This window comes from Pseudopipra pipra, chromosome 4 (genome assembly GCF_036250125.1).
Source record: "Pseudopipra pipra isolate bDixPip1 chromosome 4, bDixPip1.hap1, whole genome shotgun sequence".
In the NCBI taxonomy this organism is placed as follows: Eukaryota; Metazoa; Chordata; class Aves; order Passeriformes; family Pipridae; genus Pseudopipra; species Pseudopipra pipra.
The window spans coordinates 1,828,179-1,845,937 of NC_087552.1; the positions used below are offsets into that span (position 1 = coordinate 1,828,179).

Here is a 17,759-nt window from a genome sequence, read left to right on the forward strand (position 1 = left end):
GTTTCTTTAAATAAACTATAAGTCATTAATACTTCCAAAGGAAGCAATACTATTGCTTTTGTTTCTGCAACAGCTACTGAAAGGCCTAGAGAAGTTAACAACTCGCTTCAGCCATACACAAACATACTGAAATTAGAAATTATCTAGCTAACCAGCTTTTTTAAAGTTCTGCTAACTTTTATATTGCAAACCCACTCTCCCTTAAGCAGCCAGTACACAGTAGAACCCTTCTTGTAGCATTTACAATAAAAATCAGCTATATAAGCTTTTCACAAAATTTTTGCTGAAGGAAACCACAACACTAAATCACCATAAAATATAACATCCGTATCAGAAAACATTATAAAATTATTTTTTTTAAATCAACCTGACTTTCAAGTAGCACCAGAAAAAAGTAGTCCACAAATTTAGCAACCAATTAGTATTCTAAAACCCAAAACATACCTTACCACACCCTCACTGCTCCAACACAGAAGAAAGCAAGGACTGATAACAGGCCTGGGTTTGAGCTTTTATACCCTGAGCCCCTTGCCCCCCTGCACATTGATTGGTCTGATTTCTACCAGCTAATTAGGCCAAGAATATTTAAACTCAGGACAGGTGGGCTTTACTACTTCAGTTTGATGGTGGTGGGGTGTGTGGATGTTCCTCAGGGAGGTTGCTTGCTCACTTTAAGGTAAGAAGTATAAGTTTATCTCTTTATGTTGTTTTGTAAGCAAGATAGAAAGCATATTGTATCTTTGTGATGACTAGAGTGGCTTAATTAATATCCTTAATGATAACATTTGTGAAAAACATTTTTGGCTGTGTTATAGACCAAAAGGCTTTCCTTGTTTTTGTTGTGGTTGTTTGTATCATGGGTGGGTCTTGGCTCTGTTTTGCCTTTGCTGTAGTCAGCCCCCTTCTTTCTATTCAGACAGGAGCTGTAGAGTTTGAGTTTTCACAGTGTCTGGGAGGCTTTCCTTGAACTCATTTAGTGTATTTGATTGCCAGCATTTCATTTAAATAGTGTCAGTTCTTGGCCTTCTGTTGCTGTAGGGAGTTTGTCTTTCTGGACTTCATACTTGTAATTTTCTAATTAAGAAAAGGGTTAGTGCTCTTTTCCTTTAAAAAAAAACCCCAGGCAAGTCTTTAAGTCCAACAGAAATACTTATTTCTGGATTGTGACTCATAAATTATTTACAGGCTTGAGGCACAGGAGTTGTGTGTTGTTGTTCATCAGAACAGGGAGATGTTACAGTAATGGCTTAAGAAATGCTCAGTCACTGGTAGGTCCTGTGGGAGAAGAACAGTCCTGGTTAGTGGTGCTGATGTCAGGAATCTGGGTGGCACTGGGGATATTCAGCCTCAGCTTTGCTTGCTGTGGCCTTTCTCTGAAGGGAGGAACTTCTTGGAAATCACTTTTTAATGGTTAAAACCACCATGTGCTGAGTAGTAACCAATCTAATGTCTAATTCTACCTAAGCTAAAAATATGTTGCAGGTTTTGTTTCAATAAGGGGTAGTGAAGGTGCATGTTGCAATTCAGTTTTAGAGTGAGAAATTTGCTTATATTTCTTACTACATTTGGAGTAAATGCCAGAGGGCAAAGGTTAAGTTCCTGTGGGGGATGAAATGCAGCCTCTCGGTGACCTGCTAACTTGTAACATCACAATACTCTGAGACTGGGGAACACCAGGATTCTGTAGGTGAAAATGTCTTTGAGGCAAATTTTGGTGAGCTTAGTACCTACTCACTGCAATGGGTACAGCTGTGTCAGTACCTGATAGGAGGCTCTTTGTCTCCCCTGATATTTGGCTTTTCTTAACTGGCTTACTTGAGGGGAAAAATCATGTTTTGCAAATGTTCATTTTCCATGACTGATATAACCTCAGAATAATTTGTCTCTGTCCTTTTTACCCCTTTGCTCTTTAAAACTTGGCCCCCAGAAAATTGTTTTTTTTTCAGGACAGACACCTTATATATGAATGACTGTCTCCTAACTTGCTTGTCTTAAAGGCATTTTTTCAGTGGTGAGGAAAATATATGATCTGTGGGTTGCAATTTCAACAGTAATTTTAAGTGCTGTTTGGATTTTGAGACTCTGATCCTGCCCTGACTCACAGGGCCTTGAAACAGCTCAGTGATGCAGATAATGATAAACTAATTCAGCCCCAATCTGTCAGGGTTTCTGCAAGTGCATGGAAATATTTCTATTCTGAGTTTTTAGGATACTTTGCCTGTAAGTATAAGCAGTTATTTAGGGAGAGTTTGATTCCTTGTGAAGGAGAAAAGAATATGATTATAGGCTTGGCTGTGTCTCATGTCTTCTTATTGAATTGAAATAGAACACACAGAGTGATGCAGACAAAATTTTATTGAATATTGCACTAACAAAGCTACAACTACAGGAATAAGGTTTTTGCTATTTCATTACTCCAATTCTGAATCCCAAACCAGGGTTCTGCTCTTGCACTTCATGTCCCCCTTCACAGATTTTTTTTTTTTTAAGCTTTAAATGCAAAGCAAGGAAGAAAAGAAACTTGAGCCAGGTTGAATTTTTTTTTCAGTAATTCAAGTGGGAGCAGGGGTGGAGGAAGGCAGCAGTAGCAGTGAAGCAGCATGGGAAGTGAACTGCCCAACATCTCCCGGAAGAGTTGGCTTTTCCTGGCACAGCTGAGGTCTTGGCAACTTTGCAAAACACTTCAGGGTAGCGGCATCTTTTGATCTTCTCTGAATCTGTGAGAACTAAAAGCTTGCAGATGTCCAAGTGCTAGAAGGGTCTAGGACCATCAATTGTAAAATAACTTTGAAATGTGAACTCCTGTCCCTAAAATATGGTTGTACAACAGCCTTCTAAGGGGGGCACAAATCCTGCTAACATGATCAAAGGTGTTGCATGAAGATAGTGCAGAGGTTTGTTTTAGATGTTTTAGGAAGTGCACAGACATTCCTGCTGATGTCTGTGGCAGCTTTGCTCAGGTGGAGACACACAGGGGACTGTCAAGGACAGGTTCCCCAGAGCTGTTAATCAGTGTGGTTCCCTTGGCTTCGAGGGGATCACTGATTTGTATCTGGTCTATACAGTGATCATGTCTGAGACATGTACTGGCACTGCAGGTATGTGCCAGGGATATGAGAACAGAGTTGATGACAACCAGGAGCTGTTCTTGGGAGATGGCACTAGTCTGATGCTGAAAATATGGAGAGGCAAGCTGGCATTGCTGTAGGGACTGGTACTTGGGACTCTGTCACCCGGGTACTAGGGTGCTACACCTGTATCTGGGAGGGGAACAGGGAGTGCAGCCAGGCTTCAGCACAGCAGGGGTTCACCTAATCAGCGTAGCAGGATGTCGGTGTCAGAGCTGCTGGGACATGTTTCACCTCCCCTTGGTACAGGAAGGGCACAGGGGAGCTGTAGCACTGCTCTCTGTCATAGGTGTAGCAGGTCTGGGGTTCATCACAGAAGTTGCCCTGCTGGGCCTGGACGATCCTCCCACCCAGATCAACCTCTACAGGACTGCAGTTTCTGCAGCTGCAAGAGATGGAGAACAGAACAAGTATGAAGAGTTGTGATGACAACATGCCCTTGGTGAAACCCAAATATTTCCTGTTGATCTGCAGATGGAGCCAGCAGAGTCCTGTAGCTTTTCGAGGTGTTATATGGGAACTCCCAGCCTTTAAGCACCTTTTCGAGCTGCTGTGGGTTAAATCTTGGGAAATTAAGACTGTAAATAAAGCTACTTACAGTTCAGAGATTCGGTAGACAAATTTGGTTCTGGGAGGGGACAAGGGGTCAGAGATATTCTCTCGAGCCTTCAGAGGGACTCTGCAAAGGAAGGAGGAGAATGACTCATGAAAATTGCTTATTACACAGGGTCCTCTCTCCTGTGAGCAATTCTAAACTCCCATCTCATTCCTTGGGTTATTTCCATTCTGACCCTCCCCAAGAGGACTGCAGCAACTCCTGTGAGGGCCACTTTCAAGGTGACAGTTTGCTTTTGTTAAACTCTGAGCTGGTAGATGCCTGGGAGACTTGCAGGACATGGACAGGAATGTTTCACTAGTGGTTCTCCTGTTGTGAGCTCTACCAGAGATCCTGCAGTTCTGAGCCTGAACTTGGTCCTTGTTTCCCAAACACACACACTCTTCAGTTAGGTTTGTGGGAGTGGACAGGACCAAGTCCTACTCTTGAACTGAGATCTGTCTCATAGCATTAAGCTTTTCTGATAGTTTAGGCCTTAACTATTTTCCCAGACTTACAGTCAGATAGGGAAGTATCCATTGGCATGGGCCTCATCTGGTTTCAGATTAGATCAGCTGTTGGCATGTTACACTCTACTTCCCCAGCCTATTTTGTGAAGTTACTACTGGACTGCTTAAAACATGGGGATGCTTTTTGTATCTGAAGGGACAAACACCAGAGAGGTTCACATGAGGTAGAAAAACACTAAACAAAGGGAAGTGTTTAGGATACCACAGAAAGCAACCTGTGGGATATGTTGTTCCCTTCATAAGTGCCAGGACATGGGAAAGAGTGCACAGAAAAGGGAACACTTCATCACTTGCTCACCACCTCCATGAAGTATTTGTCTGCCACTTACAGGATACGTATGTGTCTCTCCAGGACTTCTTGATCAGGGTCTTCTTTGGAGGGGACGATCTTGGAGGTCATTGTCACACACTGACACTTATTATTGACCAGCACATACTCCTCATCCTGGGGCTCCAGCGGGTACCCTGCAAGCACAGCACATGCAACCCCGGAGTCAAGGAAAAAAGCTGTGAAAGCTGTTCTAGCAGAAAACCAAGGGATGAGAATGCCAGGAGGGCACCAATACAGCACCTGGATTGATTCCAGGGAAGGGCAGGTGGCCCTGATGATGCTTGTGCTTTGCAGGGAAAACTCTGGTCCTGATTTTCTTACCCAAGCTGTTTCTTCCCTCTTTGAGTATGTCTCCCACACTGTCAGCATGCTACATAATATGAAACTCGGTCAAAACAGGCTAAAACATCCCATGTGTCACCCAGAGGCTTTTGGAATGTTCCTGGTGTTGTACAATGCTGCCTTATTGGGCAAGTAGATGGACTTGCCTGCTCTGCTTGCCCCTTGGTTTAATCACGGAGAGAAAGAAAAACTAGGCTGAAAACAACTGTGTTAATCATGTCTATAAAGGACTTTGGAGTCACTTGGACTTAAAAGCTTTGGTCCTTCTGGCCCCTATAATATACTGGTCTCATCAGCTCCTCTTCCAGGTTTTCTGAGATTGTTACAGGCACTGTATCTGGGACAATGGCACTAAGACTGTGTGAAATGGTGCCTCAGAGTGACCCTAGAGTTCACCTGCTGGTTTCAAGTGCTGTTTCTGTGGCCTTGGCTGCCTTTGGCAGCAGAACACCTGCTGCAGAAGATTCTCTGTGGTGTTTCTAGCTTGGGAAAAAAATCACTTCTTTGCTCTGCAAGCTTCTTCTCTGCCAACTCATCACTCCACGTGAGCACTTCTCTCTGAAGCAGAAGCTTCCCAGAAAAGCCTCTCTAGTCCCTGGCTCCTTGTCCTGGTCTTTCTTTTGGCTCATGGAAGGTCTCTGGCTTGTCCTTCACACAGCCCTTGCTCTGCTGTCTGTGCTGTATTCCACATAAGGTTGTGTGCAGTTTTTTCCAAGCCCTTAATCCAAAGCCAATATTCAAGTCAGATCCTATTGGCTTTGGGGTTGTCCCAAAGCCTTTGGGAGCAGGCGTTAATTCTAAAATTAGTTTAACACGCTATTTTATGCATATGCAGGGTTTTTGAATGCGCTCTAAAAATGCTGTCCTGATTTAATTCTTTGTGTAATGCTCTTGGCTTCACTGTAAAAAGTTACTGCAACTCCATTTATTTTTCAAGTAAAATTACAGTGCTCAAAAAATATAATTTTGTCAGCAATATCTCCATATGCCACCCAGTGAAGTCCCTCTGGGGAGAAGGTATTTAAGTACCAAATTTCCTAATGCTGTTTTAAGTGTCTGCAGTTTGGATTTTCTGTGCTAAGGTGTCCCCTTACTCCTCAATACTTAGGTAGCTGTTTTTTGGACAAAATTTCTCATTTTCCAATATTGGATCATCCTGTGATACACTGTGAAGCCCAAGAGAATTCCCTGGGTGAGCAATAAGATGCCCTTTCCCAAAAGCTGGAGAAAATGCACGGATGCAGCTGTCCATGCTGTTGGGATGGTTATCCTTGAGCACTGACATAATCCTGCAAACCAGATGCACCATGTGCATGACAATGGCTTCAGACTGTCACACAGAGACCTGAGCCCCACACTGAGGAGTGTGCTGGGAGCACACTGATCTCAGTGCAAATCAAGAGTTCCCAAGAAATTCAGTGGAGTTACGTGACAAACTACTGTTTAATCAAAAATAACTTGGCTGCAGCCATAGGACAGGATTACCAGGAAGGTTTTGGAAGCCCTTAAATCTAGCACATAAGTCTTGCAAGGTCCCTAGCACTGCAGAAAAGCAAGCAAGCACGCTGGCAGTTTGTTGCTTCAGCAACCTGATAAGAAATGGCTAATCATCAAGGTTTAAATTTGCAGCTAGACATCACTTTGTCCTCAAGGCAGCAACTAAACCCACACAGCTCTGGTGCAGAAACACACAGAGGCATCCAAGCACCACTGAACCATGATTGCTTGAGCAGGCTTAGAGTTTGGACCTTTGACTCTTGTAGATTACAGAAAACCTGCCACTGATTTTTTAATCCCAGTTTTCCACCTACCTGCCACAAGGATGATCCCCAAGGAGACGGCCAAGGCCACGCACAGCAACCAAGAGTTCTTCATCCTGCCTCCCCTTCTTTTGAAGAATGTGTGTGCAGAGCCTGTCTCTGCCTATAAGGGTGTGTGCAAATGGGTTTCCTAAAATAAACAGCCCGGCTGGCTGCACTGACATGGGAAATGTGGCTTTGGGGACTGAAACCAGGTGTGTGAGTGCACCAAGACCTCTGGCTTTCAGAGGGGAAGGGGGCAGGGGGTTGTGCTTTTGTTGAGGTATTTTTTCCTGTTCATCTCTAACAGGCAATGAAGCTGCTTGAGTGCAAGGAGGTGCAAAACCACCCTGGTCCTTAGGGGACATCTTGCCATCAGGGCCAGTCTAAAGTAAGAAAGTCCAAGGACCACAGCTCTGGCTCCTAATTGTGAGAAACTAGACTTAAAAGATCACTTAAGTCATACTAAAAAACCACTTCAGGCTTCCAAGTGAGTCCTGTTTGGACCAGCTGTGTGCCAACCTGTATTAAGGGCCTGAGCTGCCCCCAGAGAGCCTGCAGTCAAAGCAGGCAAGATGAGAGGGGAGGGGTGAGAGAGGTAAAGCCAACAGCAGCTCTGGGGCCAAGCTGAGCTCTTCCAGCAGCTCTGCCCACTGCATCCAGGAGTGTATTTCCTTGACAATGGAAAAGGGACTCCATGGGATTTGTGGTGAGAGGTCCTGAGTCAGGTCCCAACCAAACCCTGAGGTACTGGGTGTGCAGGCTTTTCCTGAAGATACTGGAGAGGACCTGGATTTCTTTTGTCCCAGATTTAGTATCACTTATGGAACTCTGACACACAAATGTTGCAATGTAACCTGCAATGGTGAGAGCTGTCCCTGTGGCATGTGTATGTGTCTAGTGCAGAAAAGGCCACTTTGTAAGGAAAGCCCAGTCTTAGCAAGGGCCTGATTGCTCTTGCCAGGCTTCTCTGAGAGGTTGAAGTCATTGGGCAATGCTGCCAGGCATCCCAGTTCCTGTCACCTGGCAGGCTATCCTCCCTTTTCAGAGGCTGGGTCCCCAACCCCGGGGTTCTTCCAAGCCCCCTGATTCTGTGCCCTGAGCTTTTCCAAGCACACACATCTCCCCCTGCAGCTGCCTGATGCAATGAGCTTTCAGGTTACATCAGCAGTGCCTATGTGCAAGGTGAGTGTGGGAACTGGGGGGGCAATGATGGTTGATGGCCCAGCTCCTTGCAGGGCATTGGGTTCTGCCACAGCTCTTTACAAACCCTGTTTTCTCATCATGGATACATCTACAGGAGGGCAGGATTTGAGTTTGCTTCCTCTCCTCCTCCCAGAAGGTATTGCCAACATTTGTGTGCAGTGCTCTCTGAGGCAGTGGCAAGATGTTCCCTGTGCCCCAGTTTTGCAGAAGGTAAATAAACCTGGTTCACCTGGGCTGCTGGGGGTGTCTGTTTAATGCACTATTTGCTTCAGTCACCCTTTTCTGTAACAAAGCATTTTTGTAGAATTATCCAAGAAGGGGGGAAAGCAGGCACCAGGATAAAGCACGTGCAAAGGAGGCTGGGTCTGGTCTGCTTTGCCAAAATACACTAATAAAAATATGTCACTGGGAAAATCCAAGGGAAAACCCCACCTGAGTATTTTCTAACCCCAAGGCAGAGACTGAGCAGAACTATGTTCTGTGTTTCTGTGGTTTTCAGTGGTTTTCCCTGGCTGCTGGTGTTCAGCATATCTGGATTTCGGTTGCTAAATCTACACGTGTGCGTACAGTCCCTTCGGTCTGGATATGGTGACATGAGGGCTATTTTTAGTCCCCTTCAGCCACCTGCATGTCTCTGGGGTCTCTAGCAAGATTGCAAGCTCTTGAGAGGAAGGTCTGTTTTATGGACTGTTACTTCTATGGACTATCCCCTTTTTAGTGGGTAACATTTTGAATTACCAAAAAATTTACCTGGGCAAGCAGGTGTTTTGGCAAGGGACTGGCAGTCCATCAGTCCAGGCTCCATTTCTGGCTGAGTGAGGAGCTGGACTCCCAACCTCCCTGTGGGGCAGAGGCCAGCGGAGGAATAATTGAGCACTGGAAAAGAAATGGGAGCCAGCCTTGCAGTCTCAGTCTCCTTTCACTTGTCCTGTGCCTCCAGCTGGGTCTTGACAGGCTGAACTAGGATTTTCCAGGTAAGAAGCTGGCAGGTACCTGGATGAAGTGAGGCAGAACAGTTGTCTGTGTGTGTCCTTGCTGTGATGGGTGAGGAGGATGACACCAGGGCACGGGGTCTCTCCAGATAACTCACCATCCACAAACAGTCTGTCCTATGCTTCCCTTTGCTCCTCCTTTCTCACTGGGATGCCAAGAAAATGGTGGATTAAAACAGACCCCGTAGCATTCCCTGATAATTGTGTTGATAGCAATGATTGCATTGATACTCACAGCAGACTGCTTTGGCTTGAGCAGCTGCTGGTAACTGCCTGAACTCATGCTGGAGGACATATCCAGCTTCTCCAGAAGCGGATGGTGTTTTCAGCAAGTCTTGGACAGAGTTCAAATATCTGTACACTGTTTTCTGCTCTTGGAAATAAACTTTGGGTTGAGAGACAATGCGTCAATGCCATTAAAATCCATGAGAGTCCAAGTGCAAGTTAGTCTTTTGTTAAGGCTCTGAATTTTGAAAGGCCAGATTTGAAACAAAATAAGGTCAGTTAGATGGTAGTATCAGGGTCAGGGAAATGAGGGAGTCCTGGATTTTGCTAAGTCACACCTGCAAAAGTTATCTGGAATTTTAACCTTGCAGGAATTGGCTGCAGCTGTCTCTGGTTGGATTCACACAAAAACCCAGCAGGATTGAGCAGCCAGATGACAAAGCTTGATCACCAGGGACAGCTGCATTTCGTGGCCAACCAGTATAAGTGAGAACTTCCCCAGAGGAGTGGCTAACAAATTAAATGATACCAAACCCAACTTAAACTTGTTGCTCTTTCTTCTACAGGTCTGTATTCAGGGAGGTGATGGCTGAAAACCAGCAGGGACAGGTTTGTAAAAGGCATCTGAGGGAAAACCTGCCTTTGTGCAAGAAAGTGTTGACCCAGAGGTAACAGTGTGGAGAGGAGGAGCATATTGAAGTTAGAAATGAGACCTGTCTGCCATCAGATCGACCAGAATCCAAAAGAATCACCTAAAAGTGAGTCAAGTTTTGCACACCACTCTGATAATTTGAACATTTGCTTGACATATTTTTTTTTCCATGGAGAGGTGGACAGGAGCACTTATAAATATAACTGCACCTGTTCTGTGGTGAGAAAAAAAGCACCTGCACTTCCTGAACACTGAACTGGTATTGCTGGGACGTGGGGGGGTGCTTAATTTATCAGGTTCTGGGTTTCTGAGCTCGGAATACATTAATGTGATTCCGGCTGCTCTTCTGGAAGGGCTGCCTGTAGTTTTCCAAAGCAGACTTGTTTCCATGTGGCTGAGTAATAACATGATTTTTCCCTTGGGAAAGCTGGGAGGCTGGGCTGGGTGCTCTGAGATGGATGACAGGTACACACAAACACAGGATGATAATTCAAAGGTGGATAAGTAGAGATTGCCTTAAAAACCCTCCCGATGTGGGGTCCTCGGGTGTTGAAAAAGCAGAATTGCTCCTTGTCTGGGACGCATGGATCTATTTGCATACAAGGATGGGTCCAAGGAGTGCAGAGGTGGATTCAGGTGTCAGGTGTATTTTCCATGTCTTTTCTTCCCCCTCGTGCAAGATGACCATACACACAGCAACGGTACGGGGCTGTGCTTTTAGGGGAAGAAAAAACCACGAGGAGGAAAAAAAGGCTATTTTCCCCCCTCTTTTTCCACGTGGCATCACTGATTGCGGAGAGCTGCCACGGGCGGAACCCCGTCCCCGGAGACTGCGGGGGTTATCACCATCTCATGGTGGGCGTGGGGCCGATCCCGCTCGGGCCCAGGAACGGGAAGGGGCCGGGCTGAGCTGCCGGGCGGAGCAGCGGAAGGAGAGCGGTGGAAGCGGAAGGGGCGGTGTGGAGGAGCCGGAGGAGCCGCGGGAGCCATGCGGACCCGGCGCGGCACCGTCCTGCGGCCGCCGGCACAGTCCCCCGAGCACGACCATGGGCTGGACGAGGCGCCCGGCGGCAGCGCCGGCCCCGAGGAGCTGGCGGACGACGTGGAGCAGTTCCACGAGGCGCAGTTCCGAGCCGTGATGGCAGCCCTGGACAGCGGCGAGGAGGCCGGGGATAGCGGCGACGAGGAGGAGGAGGAGGAGGTGCTGGGGCTGCAGCTGCCCGAGGAGGACAGCGAGGAGGAAGAAGAGGAGGAGGAGGAGAAGCAGGGGCTGGATCTCTTCGTGGACCACAGCGCAGAGGAGGATGAGGATGGAGACGCGGAGGAAGATGAGGATGGGAAAGGTGAGGAGGAGGAAAATGAGGTTGAGGATGAAGATGGGGACTTGTCCATGGAAAGCGACTTGGAGGAGAAGCGACCGGACACCAAGCTCCCCCACGAGCTCTCCTGGGGCCAGCGGAAGCAGCTTTACTATGACACGGACTATGGGAGTGATGCCCAGGCCAAGGGCAAGCGGAGCCAGCAGGAGATCGATGCTGAGGAGGAGGAAGAGGAGCAGGAGGCTCAGGTGATCCAGAGGCGGTTAGTGCAGGACTTGGGGGAGGATGACTACGGGCTGGATATGATTCAGGACTACCTGGCTGAGCAGCGCAAAACCCACGATAGCACGGGGCAGAAGATTGACAAGAACCTGCAGGCCCTTTCCAAGAAGGAGCAGCTGAAGCTGCTGAAGCAGGAGTCCCCTGAGCTCCTGCAGCTGATGGAGGACTTGGAAGTGAAGCTGATGGAAATCAAGGATGAGCTGCACCCACTGCTGCAGATGGTCAAAGACGGCACTATCCCCCAAGGGAAGGGCAGTCGCTATTTGCAGACCAAGTATCATCTGTACCTGAACTACTGTGCTAATATCAGCTTCTATCTGGTTTTGAAGTCCAAGAGGGTGCCGGTTCATAGTCACCCCATCATCGAACGGCTGGTGGCTTACAGAAATATCATCAATGACCTTGCTGTCATAGACCAGAAGTTATCCCCACAGGTCCGTGTGCTTCTGAGGAGCTACTATGACAAGAAGGAAGAGAGGTTACGGAAGGAAAACAAGTTTGCTGTGTTTCTCACCATGGATGGCAAGAAAAACAAATCAAAACAGGCCTCTGCACTTGCTAATGACCAGGCTGCTGCTGCTTCTGAGTCGTCGGGTGAGTCGGAGCTGGATGAGGAGGCTGCCCTAAAATACTACAAGATGATGGAGGAGAAGCTGGCACTCAAGAGGAAGAGACCTGGAGATGAAGACGTGCTTGGAGAAGAAGCGGTGTCGGAAGCAGAGGATCCCAGTAAAAAGAGGGGGGTGACCTACCAGATGATCAAGAACAAAGGCCTCACGCCCAAAAGGAGGAAGATCGATCGCAACCCCAGGGTGAAGCATCGGGAGAAGTTCCGTCGTGCCAAGATCCGCCGCAAGGGGCAGGTGCGGGAGGTGCGCAGGGAGCTGCACAGATACACCGGGGAGCTGTCCGGCATCCGCGCCGGCGTCAAGAAGAGCAGGAAGCTCAAGTGACACTCACTTTTCTATAAGAGCTGCCAGTAGCAGTCCTGAATCCAATAAAAGTTTTGTAAAGGATGTTGTGAATTTTATTCTTAAGGAAGTTGGGGGTGGGGTGGTACTTGGGGTTGTTTTTTTTTCAGAAGGTGCCATCTCCAAGTGGCACAGGGCACTTTGCACACTTGCCCATGTGTTAAGGTATTTTGCTCTGTTGTGGTGCTGTCATGTTTCCATAAACAGGGAACCTTGAGGGGTTGCAAGCGATGTGTCAAGCAAAGGGAGTGAAATGGGCCATGTGAGATTGGTGGGGAGATGGGATGGGATGGATGGATCTCCTGAGGGTGGCTTGAAAAGGGGGCTCAGCAGCTCTCACTGTCTTCTCCTTTTTGCTGCTGTCTTCTGGTCCATCCTGTTCCTGTGTTGAGCTGCAGAAGGAGAGATGTGGTTATGGTATTTAATTAACTCCTTTGTTAGTTCTTAAATGTACAAGCACTACTTTTAGGTTGTTTAAATTACTTAATCCCATGTGGTCTAAAATAGTGTTTCCCCTCCTGAGTGCAGTGAGAAGCCAAGCAAGGACTCGTCTGTATCTCCTACCTATCTGTCTGTGATAACACATAAAGTTCACCTATGATAAATGCGAACTGTTGTCTGCTGCTACAGGACTGAGTAGCATTGCTGCAGGACAAGTGGGTAAGGTGTGATGTCTTCAGCTGCCAAGTAAATTTTCAGGATGTTTGGAATAATTCCATGCCTTCTAGTGGGTAAAAGCATTTTAACCTCATGTCAAGTTCTTGCCAGGAGCTGACCGTGAGTGGCCATTTCCAGCCCAGGCTGTAAAGGAGGAAAAAGTGATTAATTTTCCTAAAGTTTAACAAAAATTGTCTCAGGCAACACCTGTACTGAGTCTGGAACAGGTATGGGGAGCCCATGCCTTGATTTGTTTGCCAGTACCATCTGAAAGGTGTTAGTTTCCCATAGGAAATTAAGGAGAGTAATTCCAAAGAAATGTCAGTGCATATCATGGGTTTTTTTTCTGTGTGTGTGATATTCTTGGGGGTAGCCAAGATGTGAGTGTGTGTACCTGACCCTGTGCCAGGCCAGGTGCTGTAATTGAAACATGCAGGTGCTCTGCTCATCCTCTGTGAGTGAAATGTGCTTCTGTAGGGTTGTGATATAAAGCTTTATACCCCAGGCCTGTTCCTGGCAGGAACATGCTGTTCACTGCTGTCTCAGGAATATTTTGGTAATTTTCAAGGCTGGTGTTTAGTAAGCTTAAGCTGGACAGATGGGATCAGTCCTTGTATGTCCAGATGGACTGAACAAATCTTCTGGTTAGAGCAGTGCTCTCTGTACCCTGATGGCCAGAGATGAGATGTGTAACCTTTGAGCTGTGGGGATAAATGTTCTTTATCTGTGCTCACTCATCTGCCCTTATTCTGGAAGCAATAAACAGTGTTGGCTGCTCTTTCCAAGGGAGAAGGGTCCCAGCCCTGCTGAGGAGGGAACTAGAGCTTTTCCCCCTGGGAACTGGGACTGTGATGGAGGCTGCCACTGATAACACTGAGCTAGGCTCTGGAGGCTTTGCCAAGAGGTCAGTAAGAGGTAAGGTGCTGGGAAAAAAAAGCAGCTTAGGTGCTTTTTCGGGCGAGGAATGGTGTTGTGTAACAGGCATCACATGGGATGTGGAAAATATCCAGCAGAGGTGCTCCCTGATCTCATTACTACAGCACCTGCTTGTGCATGTTTCACACTTGGTACAAAAATGAAGGGCTCACTCAGGGTCTTGGATGGATCTGGCTCTCTGCTTCCTTGGAAAGCTCCAGGCAGCTGGCAAGCAAAATTCTGGCAACTCCATGTGAGCAGTAAATGAGGGAAATAACCAATTAGCGTGCCATTACGGACACGCTCCCCAGAAATACTGGGATTAAGGCTGGAGGCCGGAGGGAACGTGGCGTGTCAGCTGCCCGGTGCTGGCTGCCGGCAGATGGCACAGCATGGCTCCCACTTTAATGAAGATTAACTGGGCATTATGTCCACTTGGTTAGTTCAGAGATTGGACAAAGCCATCTATATTGTTCCTGTATGGTTTTATGTATCAGTGATCATGAGAAGGCCAGGATTATTAACCCCATGGGAGGGGGGACGCTACTGCTGTTTTAAGAAATACTTGTGCCAAAGGGAAATCCCTGGTGGCAAACAGGTTTGAAAATCCCAATGAAAATGCACACATGTAAAATCAGGGAAGGATCATAGATAAGGATCAGGAAAAGAAGCAAGAAGTGGAGCCAAGTTAATGCTGCTTTTTTCCTTTTCCAGCACAGTTTCTGGAGAAGGTGCTGACACTGCCAAGGACAAGCTTCAGCTGTGGGATGGCACTTTTCCTGGCTAGGGTGCTGCTTGGAGAGGACTGTTGGCCTCAGCAGCCCCTAATGCTGGTTGGGACTCACCTCAGGTAACTGCTCTGCCTCACCTCAATTGCCCCCACAGCCACAGAGGTACCTGCCCCAGGTCCCCTGCACCTGCTCATCTGGAGCAGGGTGATCGAAGGGATAGTCAGTCCTGCCTGCACTTGCATGGAAGTGATTCATATTTAAAGTGACATAGGCAGAGTGTAGGAAGCTCTAGGGTATGAGCTGCTCTTTTGTCTTTGTACAGAGCACAATGGCAGAGGGGGGACAATGCTTTCTGTATCACAGCCTGGAATTTCTATTTATCCAGGGTGAGGAAAATATATTGACTATCTCATGGAGAAATATACCTGCTGCTGCCGTAAGTTTTGTTAATGCTTTCCTAGTTGTGTTCCATAATACCCCATCAGACACAGTTTGGATGGACATTGCTTTACTCTCGTTAGCAAGTAGAAATTCAAACCTTCAGCTCTGAGATTGGTAAAATGGATTAAAGCATCTGTTGAATTAGTTGCAGCATGTTGCATGACTTGGGGCAGCGCTGGAAAATCAGCCTCCAGAAATCAGTTACCTTTACAGCTTTGCTTTGTAGTTTTAATGTGAGATTGGAAAAGAAAGCAGCCGCGTGTTTTAGCTTAACCTGAGTGCACTGAAGGTCTTCTGTAAAACTGGCAGGTTTAGGTGCTGCCTGCCTGCTGACAACACTACCCTCCGCATTAAGTGCCCTGTGTTTATCCCTGTCTTCTGAAAGACAATCTATTTGACAGTTTTAATGTTAAGCAATACACTTGGACTTTGTATTGTCGCCTTTTGTCCCAGGATCAGAGAACGCCGCTGTCCGTGCCGGGGGGAGGCAGCACACGGTGCAATGGCTTCGCTTCTCGGGTAAGAGCCCCTCGGGATCTCGCTGTCGGTGTCTGTGTCACCCCGCGCTCCCCCCGCGCCGGGCAGAGCCGCTCCCGGAGCACATCCCCGGCCCCGGGGGCGGAGGATGGGGCGGCCGCGGCGCCGCTTCCCGGCCGGGGCGGGGCGGGAGCGGGCGGCGATGGCGGAGGCGGAGCGGGCAGCGCTGCCGCCGCCGGCCGAAAGTTGCCGGGACGGGACCGGAGCGGAGCTGCCCGCGGGCATGGAGCGGCGGGCCGAGCCCGGGGAGGCGGCGGCGGCGGCGGCAGCAGCGGAGGAGGAGGAGGAGGAGGCGCGCCCTTCCTCGCCGCCGTTCTTCCTGCTGTACCCCGGCCATGGAGGCGGCGCCGCGGCCGCGCCGCCCGCGCTCTGGAGACCCCCGGCGCCCCGCGGCGGGGCCGGGCTGCCCGTGCTGGTGCTGAGCTACCCGGGGCCGGACGGAGCCCGTGAGTACGGCGGGGCTCCCCCGCGCCGGGGGCTCCCGCGGGGCGCGGTGGGCGGCGGGCGGGGGGTCCCTGAGCGCCGCTCCCGAGGATGCTCCTGCCCGGGGCGCTCCGGGCGGCGGAGGGCGCGGCTCCCGCGGCGATGGAAGTGTCCGCCCGAAAGGTGCCCCTGCCCCGCAGGGAGCCGCAGCGTTTGGGGGGGCCTGGCTGCTCCCCGGCGGCAGGGAAGGGCAGCGGGCGTGGACTGGCCGGAGAAGGGACAGTGAGAGCTCGGAAGGAGGCGGTTTGTGTGTGTGTGAGCCGTGCTGGCCCAGCGGGTCAGCAAAACCAGCCCTCCCGAGAGTCCTTCCTGCGCCCTTTGGGAGAATTCGTGCCGGCCTCTGAAATCAAACAGGCTGTCCTGGACTCGAGATGGAGTTAGGGGCTGGGGAACCCTCGCTCGGGCTCCCTCCTGGTGCTGGCAGGGAGAACAAATCCGAGGCAAAGGCACAGCACGCTGGAGATGTGAGCAGGCTTAAGTGCATCACTGTGTGGGGTGTGTTGGGTGGCGAATAGTTTTCTGCTTTGTAAGATTTCTTTGTGATATTCTTGCAGTGTATTTGGGTAAGCTGGAGTACTGTGAAGTAGTTGGTTGTGCTTTAAAATTAAAATAAAAACTACACTCATGAGTTCATGTAGAAGAGATCTTCCATCTTCCCTTTTTCATCCTTTCTGAAAATAGCCAGCGGCTTCATCCTCTGGGCTGGGGCCAGAGTGTGTGTGACTGAGCTTTTGGCCTTTGCTTTGCCACCTCCTGTCCCAGGTAAGCGTTCACTCACACAGGAGCAGATATTTTTGGAGTAGGTATTTGTTTATTTCTCCTTGGGAAGCTGATGTACTGAAAGGCATTACTCAGCAGAGCTGTAGCCACTGAGGTAAGAAGTCCATGCCTGTAATGCCAAAAGGAAATGGAATGCCCTGACTTTGCTCTGAGCTCTATGAAGGACTGTCTGAGTGCCAACTTTTGTTCACAGTCCGAAGTCCCTCTGTTGGTAAACTCTTGTTGGAACTGACAGCTCCCTGTCAAAACCTTCTTTTTTTCCTTGTAATTTTTTCCTAATCAGGAGATCTTTATCCCCCGTAAACCCTGTGATGTGCATGCAAGGGCTTGAGCTATTTCTGATGGAAAAGATGACTTGAAGAACAATATTCAGAGCTGGTCAAACTTGGTTGTAAGAAGGCTGCTGTGTAGATGTGGAGAAACCAGAGCATCACTGAGCATTTGCTCACAAGGGCTGGAGGGGCTCAGTGGTCAAGCAGTGCTTTATCCTGTGTCAGCCTTACTTATGGTGCCTGTTGGTGCAAGCTTTGTGAAAAACCTTTATAAAATGCATATTGAAGTTCCTTTGTTCTTTTGAGCCGTGGAGGTGACAGCTGCCTGTGCAATGTCTTGTGTCACAGTCTGCTCAGGGACTGGCTGATGTGGGTCCCTTCCAGCTGGGAATACTCTGTGTTTGTGATGGTGTGATTGCAGTGTCTGAGGGGAACAGGGATCATCATCTATTTGGTCTGTTGAGCTCTGTTTCTCCTGGGGCCAACTCTGTCTTTAAATCTTGTTTTCATCATCTCTTGTTCTTTCTTGTTTGGGTTTTTCCCAGTTCTCCTATCTCTAAAGCAGCTTTCG

General features: G+C 48.5%; 3 protein-coding genes across 9 annotated transcripts in view; 2 read left to right on the forward strand and 1 right to left on the reverse strand.

The window, feature by feature from the left end:
* Positions 1–12,417, forward strand: part of UTP3 (UTP3 small subunit processome component) — a 47,360-nt gene extending 34,943 nt beyond the window's left edge. The window contains exon 5 of the mRNA XM_064653751.1: positions 9,715–12,417. Coding sequence (XP_064509821.1) covers positions 10,789–12,354 — 1,566 coding nt within the window. The 5' untranslated portion in view covers positions 9,715–10,788 and the 3' untranslated portion in view covers positions 12,355–12,417. The remainder of the gene's footprint in view (positions 1–9,714) is intronic.
* JCHAIN (joining chain of multimeric IgA and IgM) lies at positions 2,338–6,941 on the reverse strand. Its single transcript, XM_064653766.1, has 4 exons — positions 6,738–6,941; positions 4,583–4,718; positions 3,727–3,807; positions 2,338–3,513 (listed from the first exon to the last, which is right to left on the reverse strand). Exons 1-4 carry the CDS (start codon positions 6,799–6,801, stop codon positions 3,312–3,314), a joined length of 483 nt encoding a protein of 160 aa, XP_064509836.1. The 5' UTR covers positions 6,802–6,941; the 3' UTR covers positions 2,338–3,311.
* Positions 12,418–13,833: 1,416 nt separating the features above from the next.
* RUFY3 (RUN and FYVE domain containing 3) overlaps positions 13,834–17,759 on the forward strand; it is a 32,405-nt gene continuing 28,479 nt past the window's right edge. For 5 of the 7 annotated variants that reach the window (XM_064653735.1, XM_064653736.1, XM_064653739.1 and 2 more), the window contains exon 1: positions 15,781–16,099. In XM_064653735.1, coding sequence (XP_064509805.1) covers positions 15,796–16,099 — 304 coding nt within the window. In that variant the 5' untranslated portion in view covers positions 15,781–15,795. Of the gene's footprint in view, positions 13,945–14,658; positions 14,795–15,573; positions 15,636–15,780; positions 16,100–17,759 lie in introns of those variants that run through there. The other 2 variants (XM_064653742.1, XM_064653741.1) reach the window with 2 other exon arrangements.